The sequence below is a fragment of the Octopus sinensis genome, linkage group LG6, assembly GCF_006345805.1.
Source record: "Octopus sinensis linkage group LG6, ASM634580v1, whole genome shotgun sequence".
Taxonomy (NCBI): Eukaryota; Metazoa; Mollusca; class Cephalopoda; order Octopoda; family Octopodidae; genus Octopus; species Octopus sinensis.
The window spans coordinates 58,440,725-58,454,957 of record NC_043002.1 but is presented as its reverse complement, the minus strand read 5'-3'; the positions used below and the strand labels follow the sequence as shown (position 1 = coordinate 58,454,957).

Here is a 14,233-nt window from a genome sequence, read left to right as displayed (position 1 = left end):
ACTAGGCTAGTATCTGGAAGAGAAATCAGCATGAAATTTTGGACAGTTTTTACTTAAATCATTTTAAAAAGAGGAAGTTTGTATCAAAGAACCAGAGGCACTCATAGGTGGATTTGTATCACAAGAATTTAAAATGCTATTCAAAGGCTTCATTGTATTTAGCTTCCAGGTTATTGACTGTAATTGCTGCCTGAATGAGCAGGACAGTTAATTTTGCATTTTTCAATTTAAACAACTTTGAAGAACACCTGCCACAGGCCTTCTGAGAATATTATTTCTCATACACTGATATTAAGAGATCTCTTGTCTGTTCAATATTATGGAAAACTGCAATTAAGCACCAACTTTATGATCATTTCAGTTGACTTTGTAAATGATGAAGAATTTGAGAAGATAACTCAAGCTGATATTTGGAAAATGAATTTTTATGAATTTTGATGGCTGATGTCAACCCTAGCCGTGACTGGCTCTTGTGCCAGTGGCATGTAAAAAGCACCATCCAGTCGTGGTCGATACCAGCCCCCTCTGGACCCTGTGCTGGTGGTAGGTAAAAAGCACCATCTGATCGTGGTTGATGCTGGCCCCCTCTAGCCCCTGTGCTGATGGCATGTAAAAAGCACCCTCTATACTCTCGGAGTAGTTGGCATTAGGAAGGGCATCCGGCTGTAGAAACACTGCCAGATCAGATTGGGGCCTGGTGCAACCTCCATGCTTCCCAGTCCCCAGTTGAACTGTCCAACTCATGCCAGCATGGAAAGCAGACATTAAATGACGATGATGATGACTTGATGGAAGATTTTAATTTATATCCCTTTAATCCTTTTGTCACTATTTTTGTTTTAATTAATTTTTGAACATAATGGATAATTTTGTGAAATGCTTTGTCATTATTAAGCTATTGTTTGGAATATAAATTAACATGAAATTTTGATTGAAGGTTTTAATTTAGATCACTTTAAAGCAGTGAATTTATATTATATAACTGGGGATGGCCTCAAGTGGGTTGGCAAAGAAAGGGTAAATGATTTGGTTACAATATTTTAAAATTATCCTTAATAAATGTTTGTCTAATTTTTCTTTCTTTCTCGTAGTATTATTATTAGTTTTTAATTTTTATTCCATTCCAGTGGTGCTGCTGGTACTGCTCATGGATTTGCTCTCTTCGATTATTGCCAGAAGAAAGGAGTACTCTATCGCTGCACTTTAAATCCAAATGGTAATTTAATTTGAATAAAATTCCAATATTTATGTTGTATAAAACTCCTCTGATCAATGATTCTGTAACCCTTTCGTAACCATATTTCTGTTGAGATGCTTTCTGTTTCTTTCATTTAATTTTAAATATGACAAAGAATTTAGTAAAATAACTTAGTTATCATTCAGCTAGTGTTAGCAACGTAAATTGTGACTAAGGTTTGGTGGAAGATTTTAATTCAAAACTTATGAAAATAAGACATTTGCACTCAGAGCCTGAACCAGTTTCAGCTGGGCTGGTAGTGATAATCAATAATATAAAGAATAACATTTGAGTTTCTTTTTATATATACTGGGTTTATATACTTATGAAAACAAGACATTTGTACTCGGAGCCAGAGCTGGTTTCAGCCAGGTTGGTAACGAAAGGGTTAAATGTCCACTTTGCTATCTAAGCAGAAGTTTTACACAGTTGCAAAATTGTTTTTCAGTCTACTGTAACATTTATTTTCTTTCTGAGATTGCAGAAGCTAACTGCTTAATTTTGGGTTATTTTTTTACGAGACACAATATATATCCATTCAGCCAAATGTTATAAATTCGCTTGCTTATCTGACTTGTACAAGGGAAAAGAGCTTTTGCTTCAATTAATTTGAAAATAACGAAGAATTCAATGAAATAATTTTGTCATTATTAAACTGGGTGTTGAAGGAAGTGAAGCTGGCCGAATTGTTAATGCACCGGACAAAATGTTCTGAGTTCAAATTCAACCGAGGTTGAGCTGACCTTTCATCTTTTGGGGTCAATGAAAGAAGTACCAGTTGAACACTGGGGTTGACGTAATCAACTAACCCTGTCCCCCAAAATTTCAGGCCTTGAGTCTATAGTAGAAAGGACTATTAAACTGGTGTTAGTACCCAGATTAACATGGAAATTTAAGGGAACGTTTTGATCTCAACCACATTTAAACAGAAACTTGGTATCACACAACAAGGAGTGGTCTTTGGTAGTTTGGTATCAGAAGAGTGAAAGAAACTTGTTGGGATGGAATTAAAGGAAACTCTTTGGAAATGGCTGTGTGAATAAAAATTGAAATTCTTAATTGTCATTTTAGTAGTCCTTCACTTCCTATAGTCTTGGGCTAAATGGAATGGTCCCAGTTTCAAAATTAAGAAATCTAATATGAGTTCTTGAATGACTCTGGTTCTTTGGTATTGTTTCATTTTGAAAAATTAGATATTCTCTTATCCTTGCACTGTCTGCCTGATTGACTCCCGTGCTGGTGGCACGTAAAAAGCACCACCCGTATGTGCTCGATGCCAGTTCACCCTGACTGGCTCCCGTGCTGGTGGCATGTAAAAAGCACCAACCAAACATGGTTGATGCCAGTGCCCACCAACTGGCTCCCATGCCGGTGGCACGTAAAAAGTACCCACTACAGTCTCAAAGTGGTTGGTGTTAGGAAGGGCATCCAACTGTAGAAACATTGCCGGATCAGATTGGAGCCTGGTGCAGCCACTAGCTTTCCAGACCTCAGTCAAACCATCCAACCTATGCCAGCATGGAAAACATGTTAAATGATGATGATGATGATGAATCAAAATCCTACTCAGTTTGTGTGTATATGTGACTGTGTCAAGTCACAGTGGAAAAGTCCATATTTTGTCACCAATATTACATTCTGTCTGTGGCCAGAAGAATTTATTCTCAGATGATTAACCCTAAGCCGATGACTTTGGATAGCTTGATCCTTTAATGTCCATGTTCCCTGCTGGTATGGTTTGGATGGTTGGACAGCATCCAACAGGTTCAAAGACAGCATTTGTGCTCCAATGGTTGCTTTGGCATGGTTTCTATAGCTGGATGCTCTTCCTAACACCCACTACTTAACGATATGTACGGGGTGACTTTTGCATGGCACCAGCACTAGTGAGGTTGCCATGTAGTTTGCAAGACTAAGATCCCCTTTCAGTGAGTGGTGCTTCAGTAGAGAAGGAGGCAGATGGTGGGTTTAAAATGTGAGAGAAGGGAATAGTTGTTGTAGAGGAGCTACATAGTTTGTCACGTTATAGAAGAGAGGGTGGTTGGGATTTGGGTTTAGAGCTGGGGAGAGAGAAAAAAAAGTAGTGTTGATGTACTGAATTCAGTTATCTGAGAAAACCTATCTCTCATACACCTGCTTCCTGTATGAGATGAGAGTAATTTCATTTGTTTAATGAGGTAGCAGAAATTGGAAATAAACTCTGACTATTGTACCTCATCATCGTTGTCATCATTTAATGTCCGTTGTCCATGCTGGCATGGGTTGGACAGTATGACCGGGGCTGGCAAGCTGGAATGCTGCTCCAGACTCCAGTCTAATTTGGCATGGTTTCTACAGCTGGATGCCCTTCCTAACACCAACCACTCCGAGAGTGTAATGGGTGCTTTCACGTGACACCAGTATCTGCCACAACTGCAATTTTTACTTGGCTTAATGGGTCTTCTCAAGCACGACATGATGCCAAAGGTCTGGATTTTTACATATGTATGTATGCATGAGTAAGTATTTATATAAATAACTGTAGTATTTGTGTTTTTCTTTCAGACATGACCAATGCTGTTGTGAATGACTCTCTTCTTTCTCGCCGTATTTCTTTCAAAAAATCATTGAGAGAGTCATTCCGGCGCTTAAGAAAATCCCGTGCTAACAGACGAGAGAAAATGAAAAAAGAAAAATGGTAGATATTACTTCTTTTCACTTTTTTTTGATTTATCAGAATATTTATGATGCTTTTAATTTACAAGAAAAGACTTTTTTTATATATCTATTTTGTCAAATTAACGTGCATATCTTAGAGTTTCTGATATCATCTTATAGTCTGTAGGTATATCCTATCTGTTAATATTATATTTGATTCATAAATTAGCACTCCTACACATTACATGTACACACATACACACATCATCATCATTTAATGTTCCCTTTTCTGTGTTGGCTTCTGTTTAACATTTTGAGAAGAACAGATGAGCCAGAGGGCTGTGCCTAGATTCTACATCTTCTTTAGATTGGTTTCAATAGCTAGATGCCCATTCTAACACCAACCACTTTAACAGAGTGTACTGGGTGCTTTTTATGTGGCACCAGCACCAGTGAGGTCACCAAGCACCCACAAGACACTGAGTTGGAGGAATAAGAAACTATCATAGGAGGAAAAGGGCAGGTATCTTGCTGAGAGAATACATGGTTTGCCTACTTAGAGAGAGAGGTCCATATACAAGGGGGATATGAGAGGGAATCCGAAAGATGCTGGCATAGATTAGAATCTGGCAGGTCCAAGAACTGTGTTGTGCTCTACTGTCTTCTTTGGCATGATTGCTACAACCAAATGCTCTTCCTAAAACCATTCATTTTATAGAATATATTGGATACTTTTTCCCTGCACCAACACTGGTGAGGTCACCTTGTAAAAAAATAAGGTATCTTTTGACTGAGTGGGACTACAGTTAAGAAGGAGGTATCTTTATACTAAGTGTCTTGAGATTAACACAGTAACTGCCACACGTGCCACTGGTGGTTCATTGCAAACTTCATGCAAACATCTTTATGCATGACTTTTGGTACAGTTTTGTAATTTGAGACGATATTTTATTCTGTGTCTTTGACATGGTTTGGAGAATATTTAAATAACATTAGTGCTATATGTTAAAGTTTAATTATGAAATATTGTAAAAATGCAAAAATATTATATTTCCTTGTAATTGAACAGTATGCAGTGTGATCAGAAATATGTGACGTCACTACCAACGACGCTAAATATTTCCAGTAAGAAGCTGTGGCAGTTAGCATGTCCGAGTATGAATGGACTGGAACAGGTTTCTTACTGTAGAGATGATATATATAGCTTCTCACATTATACAAGGGTAGACGAGAGAAAACAGTCTGGGATAGGAAAGGGCGGTATATATGGGGGGTTGATGAGGTATTAGAGTGGGTCCTCAATGTACAATAAGTTGAGCCAAAGTGAATGGGGACAGAAGACATCCCTGCATGAAAAACAAGTTATTTCACCAATCATATTGATTGATTCACATCATTATTAGATTTTGTTTTTATTTTGTATTTTTTGTTTTATAAAGTGGAGATATTGTCTTGAGCATGTCCCTTCATTACTAAGCTTTTACTTCTAGTTGCAGCAATTAGTTTTGTATACTTTGATGTTTTTGACTCATTTTTCTCAAATTTTGTTATGTAAGAAATTGGTTTGGATGCCCAGTTTATTATCATTTACTCAATTACCATCTTTTCACAACAATAGATCTGTTCCTTTCCCTTGTTCTCTTTTCCGCTTTGCATTCTTCAAGACAACAATGCAGGGGCCATGAAAAGCACCCAGTGTTTGGTAATCAGTCCAAATAGCATCAACACAGGGCTTGAGAGGATTTTTTAGTCTTACTGATGGCAAGTACTGGTGTCATTACTTTGCTTGGAAACAGGTGAGGGTTGATAGCAGGAAGGGCATCTGGCTGTAAAAAAAAAAAAATCTGCCTCAATAAAGTTTGTCTGACCCATAGTAGCATAGATAAGTGGAGCATTAAAACAATATTGAGAGTACCTCTTTTTTATGAAATGGTTACTCTTCACAAGGGCGTTCAGCTTTTAAAAGCTCAATTTCTCTGCAAATGTTAAGGTTTACAGACTTCATCTGATGTCAGTATTAAAAGATGACTGCGGATGATGGTGAAAATCATCATTTTAATGTCCACTGTTTTATGCTTTCATGGATTGGATGCACTAGGTTGTGGCAGATTTTCTTTGGCTGGATGCTCTTCCTGTCACCGACTCTTTCCTGATTCCAAGCACAGTAATGTTTCCTCATAGTCAGACAGGCTTTCTCAGAATATTGGAAATGAATGACTTTTATGAAAAGCCTGCATTGTTAAGACAAAGAGACACAAACATACACACACTCACATCCTACAAACATACAGTACGTATATGATGGGCTTCTTTCAGTTTCTGTCAACTAAATCCACTCACAAGGCTTTAGTAGAAGGGACTTGCCCATGTTGTCTGTCAAGCAGTGAGACTGATCTCAAAGCCATGTGATTGGGAAGCAAACTTCTTAACCACAGAGCTATGCCTGGGTCTATAGCTAGCAAGAATTCATCATCATCCTTCAACATCCATCTTCCATGGTGTGAATATTAACATAATTAAAAAAAAACATAAATAACAACTAGGATAAATAACTTGGTTGTCATCATCATCTTTTAACATCCGTCTTCCGTGCTGACAGGAGCTGACAAGGCAGGTTTTCTGCGGTTGGATCATCATCATTTAACATCTGTTGTCCATGCTGACATGGGTTGGACAGTTTGACCAAGGCTGGTAAACTAGAAGACTGCACCAGACCCCAGTCTGATTTGGTATGGTTTCTATGGTTGGATGCCCTTCCTAATGCCAACCACTCTAAGAGTGTAATGGGTGCTTTTACGTGCCATAGGCACAGGTGCTATTTGCGTGACACCGGTATCTGCCATGACTGTGATTTTACTTGGCTTGATCTCCTTCTCAAGCACGACATAATGCCAAAGTTCTTGCTCATTGCCTCTGTGAGGCCCAACACTCAGAAGGAGCTTTTCACGTCTCCAACATCAGCCACTTTGCCTCAGTGAGGCCCAACGCTTGAAAAGTGCTCTTTACATGCCACCAGCACAGATGCTAGTTACACGGCATCAGCCATGACCAAATGTGCTCGTAATATTTAATGTAATGAGCTTTCATTAAGTTAATTGAAAATAGTTATACGGCAATTAGCTTCATGACTAATTTATATTTGAATTATTTTGGCAAGTGTGGCTAGCAACTCTGATCATATTCTAGAGTTTTATTTTTGACGTCCTCGAATAAAGCATCGACTTTATCATACTTTCTCAAAAAATGAGAGAATCTTATGATAGATATACAAAAAGTAACGTATACATATTGGTATGAAGATAAGCATACTTAAAGGATATCAGTAACAACTGGGATAAATGACTCGGTTATTATCATTCTTGTTTAACATCCCCTTTTCTATGCTGGCATAGGTTGGATAGGTCAACAGGATCTGATGATCCAGAGGGCAGTGCCAAGCTCCAATGTCTGCCTCGGTAGTGCTGCTGTTGCTGGATGCTCTTCCTGACTGCAACAACTTTACTGAGTGTGGACCGGGGGTGGGGGTTGTGACCCCAGCTCTGGCGAGGTCACCAAGTAATTTGCAAGACAGAGAAAAGACTCTCTTTGACTGAGAAAGGTTTTTCACAGAGGAAAAGAAGAGAAGATGGCTTTGTGCCAAATGCTGAGAGGCTGAGATATGAAAGAGGGATGGGAACAAGTGCTTTGCTACAGAGGCGATGCATGGCTAACCCAACAAGAAAGAGAGAAGAGACGTGGTGATGAGATGTCAGGGAAACACCACCATCAGAGTACAAGAATGTGGCTAAAGAGTGAATAGGGACAAAAAAAGAAAAAAAAAATCATGGCTGACCAGGTAGATGATTAGTTTACAAGAATGTGAAAGGAGGGTGACAATGGTTAGAGCTGAGGACAGAAGAAAAAGTAGTAAGAATTACAGAATAGTTGTTTTAGATCTGATCGAGAAAACGTTGCTTTTTCTTTTTCTAATTCCCATCTTAGGATGTGTTCAGATTGTAATGTTTGCCAATTAATTAGTAAAAGAAAAGTATTTAATTTTTCAGAATTTGACAGTCTGAAGTTAGATGGGTTTTTTTTCTATTGTGTATCTGATATCATCATCATCATCATTTAACATCCATGTTCCATGCTGGCATGTCTGAGTGTGATTTAATTTCCTTTTTAATTTTGAAAAATTTTTTTTCTTTCTGTTGCATCTTGTCTTTATTATTATATTCATTTTTGCTGTTGCTGTTTTTTTTTGTCTTTTTTTTCCCCCCTTTGCTCCTTTTTTTGAAAAAAAAAAGAAAAGAATATTTGACCTAAAATGGTGCTAAAGCATGTTGGGAGAACATGTGGCTTTCTGTGTTGTTGCTGCTATTGTTGTTGCAATGTTTATTATGCTAAAATATTTTTCCAGGGCCAGGCGAAATAAACGAATGAATTGGTATGTACAGTTCTCCCTCTCCCACCAAGCTTCACTAACTCAAAAACTCCCTTAATTTTTATTCTTCATTTATAATTGCTTGTCAACCCGACCCTCCAAAAACTCAAATGCCTGTTTTATTATTTTAGTTGCATGCTGTTAATATGTCCATGTTACAACTAGATCTATATTAATGTTTAGATACCAATTAAAAAAAACACATAAAAATATTTCAAATAATTCTTTGAATGGGTTAAACCAGTCTGGAGCAGACTTCAGCTGGTGGGACTTCCTTAATGGCATGCCTAACAAATATTTACCTTGAAATTTTTTTCAGTAGTGTGACCTACATGTTGATGTGCCATGTCTCATGTGGCCTGCTTCATGAAAAAGGTTGCCCATGCCTGGGTTAGACCAAAGACTATGTTTTATTACTATTATTGTTATTCTTATTGCATGCAGTTGAGAGGGTTATTTTGGTCTTCTCTGTCTTTAATGTTGAGGTCATCCAATTTTGGTTACTTGGTTACAAATTTATCATCAAATGTTAATACATGTTATAATATCCACATGTGGCTTGAAACTTTTTTAGAACTTTTTAATTTTACTGTTGATTGCCAAGGATACAAGAAGATTCAAATTGATCTCACCAGATTTAGTATCCATTTTATTCTTTTGTGCAGACATTAAAAAAAAAAGTGCATTGCTGTTGACATTGTAAATACCTGGAATTAGTCAGTTTCTTATAATTCTTATCATTTTTTATGAGTAAAAGGCATAGGTATGGATGTTGCTTCCCAACCAGATGGTTTTGGATTCAGTCCCTGTGTGTGGTACCTTGGGCAAGTATTTTCTCCTATAGCACCAGGCCAACCAAAGCCTTGTCACACACACAATGGATTTCTTTCAGTTCCCATCTACCACATTCGCTCACAAATTTGGCTGGCCAGAGACTATAGCAAAAGGCCCTTCCCAAAGGTGCCACACAATGAGACTGTGCCCCAAACCATTGTGATTGGGAAGCAAACTTCTTAATGACACAGTTATGACTCTGTTTCATTTAATTTATTGATTAGTTACCAAAATTTCTTCTGCAAATGTCCAAAGTTTCCAGACACAATTTAATCATTGAGTTAAGGAATTTATGAAAATATTTGAAGAATTTATTTAGTGAAGAAACTTTTTCATAATTAAGGTAGTATTTGGAACCTAAATTAACACAAAACCTTGATGGAGGGTTTTAGTTTAGATAAGTTTAACCCTTTCATTACTGTATTTATTTTGAGATGCTCTATTTTTCTCTCAATTATTTTAGATATAACATAGAATTTAGTAAAATAATTTAGTTATCATTAGGCTAGTGTTAGGAACATATATTGTGGCTAAGGTTTGGGGAAAGATTTTAATTCAAAACTTAGGAAACCAAGACATTTGTACTAGAGCCAGAGATGTTTCAGCCAAGTTGGTAACGAAAGAGTTAACCCTTCAGCAGTCAGATTGCTCTGTCAAAGGTATTGCTTATTTATCCACATTGTTTTTGAATTAATCCCACTTTTTCTCATAGATCAAGGTTTCAATGATACAGTTTTTACTTTTTAGAATGACATTGTAATATAGGTGTAGTTTGAACATTTGGCTAGTTTGAATATTTTGGCTGGATATGGCTAGTTAAACACTAAAGGGTTAAAAGAGGAAATTTGTATGAAAGAAACAGAGTTGGTATCGAAACGGTTAACCCGTTTGTTACCATATTTCTGATGAAATTCACTGTCTTTATTTGAATACATTTTGAAAATAACAAAAAAATCTATTTAGTAAAATAACTTTTGTTGTAGTTAATCACGTATTTGTTACATAAATCAATACAAAATTTTAATAGGTCTTAATTTAGATAATTTTACAACGGAAAGCTTATATCATATAACCAGGGGTAGGTTGGTATCAAAAAGGTTATAGTTTTTTTTTCTTTTAAGTAGTTTAATTATTATCACTAATTAAGCTTTCTAAACAAGCACACCCTATTATATCCAGTGATGCAGTATTGTTTCTCTTGATGTACCTTAAATAAATTCAATTAATTGCATTTAATGTAATCCCTGTGTGGTTTGTTACTTACCAATGGTAGTTGTAGTAGCATTAGTAGTAGTAGTAGCACTAATAGTTTTGTGTTGTAGTAATATTACTTTGATTGGATGAAAGATTATCCAATTATTTCTGTGTAATAATGTGCACAACGATTCACAATTAAAAAAAAAAATTTTGTTTAATTTCATTCCTTTGAAATTTTCACAAGTCAATAACTCGTAAAAGGATTAGCTTAGCTTCGATAACGTGTGTGCCTATGTATTTTTGCATATGTAAACGAGTGCGTGTGTGTGTGTGTTTATGCATGTAGATGTGTGTGTGTATGTGTTTATGCATGTAGATGTGTGTATGTGTGTGTATATATATATATATATATATATATATATATATATGTATATATACACACACACACACACATACAGGGTGTCCATAAGTTGCCTTTACAATTTAATGTCTGGAAGTGTAAGATTTGTAAAGATGTTTTATGGATACCTTGTATATCTGTGTGTATGTGTGCATGCATGCATGTCTTGCTGTATTTCACGCACATACAGAAGATGTTCTGTATTATGTCTACAGTTTATGTTAGTCTGACTGGCATCGATTCTATTGCATGCTCCAGCCTTCCTCAGAGTTCTTGTGTTGAATTCAGTTGTATTGGACACCTGAAGAAGGTTGGCGCACACAACAGCCAAAATATCTAAAAGCAAGAATCAAGATGAGGTGAGCACCAATCAGACCAACATAAATGGTTTACATAATTATAATTTCCTCACCTCACAACTATAGAATTCTAAGATGTTCTGTAATGAGTGCAAATATTGAACAGGGTCGGGTAGACATTTTATATTCCAGCTTCACCAAACGAAATAGACAAAGAAGACACAGCGATAATGTTCATTTCTTACACCATTTTCCCTGTACACATTAATGCAGTCTATGGCAATAGATCAGCAACTGACTTGTGGTATTTCTATTATGAAACCTAGCACAGTTTTAGCCATAATCGTTTGTTTGTCGTATGTCTATTCTTTCATGCTGGCTTGGGTTAGACGTTTGTGTGTGTATATGTATGTATATGTGTATGTGAAAACACGTGGCTTAGTGGTTAGGGCACTCTGCTAATGATCGGTGCCGTATCCTTCAGCAAGACACTTTATTTCACGTAGCTCCAGTCCACTCAGCTGGCAAAAATGAGTAGTAACTGTATTTCAAAGGGCCAGCCTTGTCACACTGTGTCATGCTGAATCTCCCTGAGAACTACAATATGGGTACACGTGTCTGTGGAGTGCTCAGCCACTTGCACGTTAATTTCATGAGCAAGCTGTTCCATTGATCGTATTAGCTGGGACTCTTGTCGTCGTAACTGACGGAGTGCTCCCATCCTATTTATATATATATATATATATATATATATATATATATATATTTGTCTCTCAGCTTATTTCTGTGTTCCCTTCTGTTGAAGAGCATAAGCTCGAAACTTAACTTTCTCACTTCCCGAGCGTTAAACTAATACATCTGTTTGTTGTTTACACACCTGCCTTTGTCTTTTGTTTTGTTTTTGTTTTTTGTAAATTCCAGCTATATATATATGTATATATATAGATTTATGTATATAGATATGTATATGTATATAGATATATATACATATATACATATAGATATATATATATACATATATCTATATACACATATACAGTTGCCATGATAGATCGGTAGCCACTACACACAGTTTTTCCTTTCTTTGTTTCTTTGTGTTCCTTTCTGTAGAAGAGCGTAGGCTCGAAACGTAAATAACTTTTTCAATTCCTGAGTGTTATACTAATACATCTGTTTGTTTTGTACACCACCTGTCTTCGTCTTTTGTTTTTTTCGTGAACTCTCCTCCTATATACACACGTATATATATATACAGATAGATATGTATATATATGTATATATTCTTTATTTGTGAATTAAGGCGACCATTGGTTTCATGTTAAGAAGTGTAGGAAAATATACAAGTATCTTAACAATTCACAAATAAAGACATTATTTATCCACCAATGCAGGCTTGAGCACTCATTTTATCGTTCTACATTTACATATAGGAAATGACACATTTACTGTCAGGACTCTGTGTTTCTATGCATCAGCATAATAATTGCAGTGCTTCATCAGCTTTCACATGTTTAATACAGGAGCGAACACTGTTGGATCGACAAGATAAATATAAAAAAGGATGATAATAATCTGTGGAGTTGTGCGGGGGTGGATCTTTTGTTGAAGAAATGAGAACATTGTATGTTTAGTTTTAATATTTAATTGGTGTTATGAAATGTAGCCATTTTGAGAGCCTGCACTCCATATGTAATGTTACACATTTTTGTTGTTGTTGTTGTTCTTAAGGTGGGATGCTGGCAGAATGGTTGGCATTCTGGACAAAATGCTTAGTGCCATTTTGTCTGTCTTAGTGTTCTTTGTTCAAATTCTTCTGAGATTGACTTTGCCTTTCATCCATTTGGGGTCAATTAAGTACCAATCGAGTACTAGGGTCAATGTAATTTGACTGCCCCTCCCCTACAAAATTGCAGGCCTCGTGCCAAAATTTGAAGTCATTGTTATAACTTCGATTGTATCATGTGTTTTACCAAATTCTTCTGAGTATAACCTTTCATCTGATTTACCAGATGAACCCACACTGTGGCTAGAAACACAAAGAAGGGCATCTCAGTCCAAGTCCCTACTTTACCGGGACTGATTCTGGAAAAAGGGTTTGGAAATGTGCTAAAAATGCACAGACATTAGCATTAATGGTGGTGTTCACAGCATAGCTACAGCTTCTTGCTGAAACTGAAAATAGAATAACTAGAAACAAACCTAATTGCCATGTTAATTGGTTATAATTGATTAGACTCGAAGAAAAATTAATCCCAATTTTAATTTCAAAAATTTGCCTTTGATGTACATAGGTCAAAAAAAATTGTTCTGTTTTGTTTTGAGTTCATTATCCTCTTGTTTGTTTATTTACATGTTACAGAGTTCATTATCCTCTTGTTTATTTACATGTTATATACATACATACACCATGAATATCAGAAGGTATGAGAAGTGAATATATTTAACCACTTTTCATCCTTGGGATTACAGACAATTCACAGCCTTCAATTTGTATTATATAATATATAGGATGCATATTAGTGCAGACATGTAAATATAATTTATTTTACACTGAAATTATTACTACATGAAGAAGTATGCCAAATGGCCTTAATCCCAGTGATGACAAATGGTTATATATATGTGTGATATATATATGTATATATACACATATTTCTTTACTACCCACAAGGGGCTAAATACAGAGAGGACAAACAAGGACAGACAAACGGATTAAGTCGATTATATCGACCTCAGTGCGTAACTGGTACTTATTTAATTGACCCCGAAAGGATGAAAGGCAAAGTCGACCTCGGCGGAATTTAAACTCAGAACGTAATGGCAGACGAAATACGGCTACGCATTTTGCTTGGCGTGCTAACATTTCTGCCAGTTCACCGCCTTTATATATATATATATATATATATATTATATATATATATATATATACACACACACACCATCATCATCATTGTCGTTTAACGTCCGCTTTCCATGCCTTGGACAGCCTGACTGAGGGCTGGTGAGTCAGAAGGCTGTCTGAAGCTCCAATCCGATCTGGCAAGGTTTCTACAGCTGGATGCCCTTCCTAACACCAACCACTCCAAGAGTGTAGTGGATGCGTTTTACGTGCCACCGGCATGGGACCAGTCAGCTGGCATCGACTACACTCAAATGGTGCTTTTTATGTGCCACTGGCACAGGAGCCAGTCAGGCAGCACTGTCAA

General features: G+C 36.5%; 1 protein-coding gene across 6 annotated transcripts in view; it reads left to right on the top strand.

Moving 5' to 3' along the window:
• LOC115212788 (LLGL scribble cell polarity complex component 2) overlaps positions 1–14,233 on the top strand; it is a 160,070-nt gene that overhangs the window by 82,132 nt on the left and 63,705 nt on the right. For 5 of the 6 annotated variants that reach the window (XM_029781482.2, XM_029781480.2, XM_029781479.2 and 2 more), the window contains exons 15-17: positions 1,128–1,216; positions 3,782–3,914; positions 8,274–8,300. In XM_029781482.2, the coding sequence (XP_029637342.1) occupies positions 1,128–1,216; positions 3,782–3,914; positions 8,274–8,300 (249 nt within the window). The remainder of the gene's footprint in view (positions 1–1,127; positions 1,217–3,781; positions 3,915–8,273; positions 8,301–14,233) is intronic. The other variant, XM_029781481.2, reaches the window with a different exon arrangement.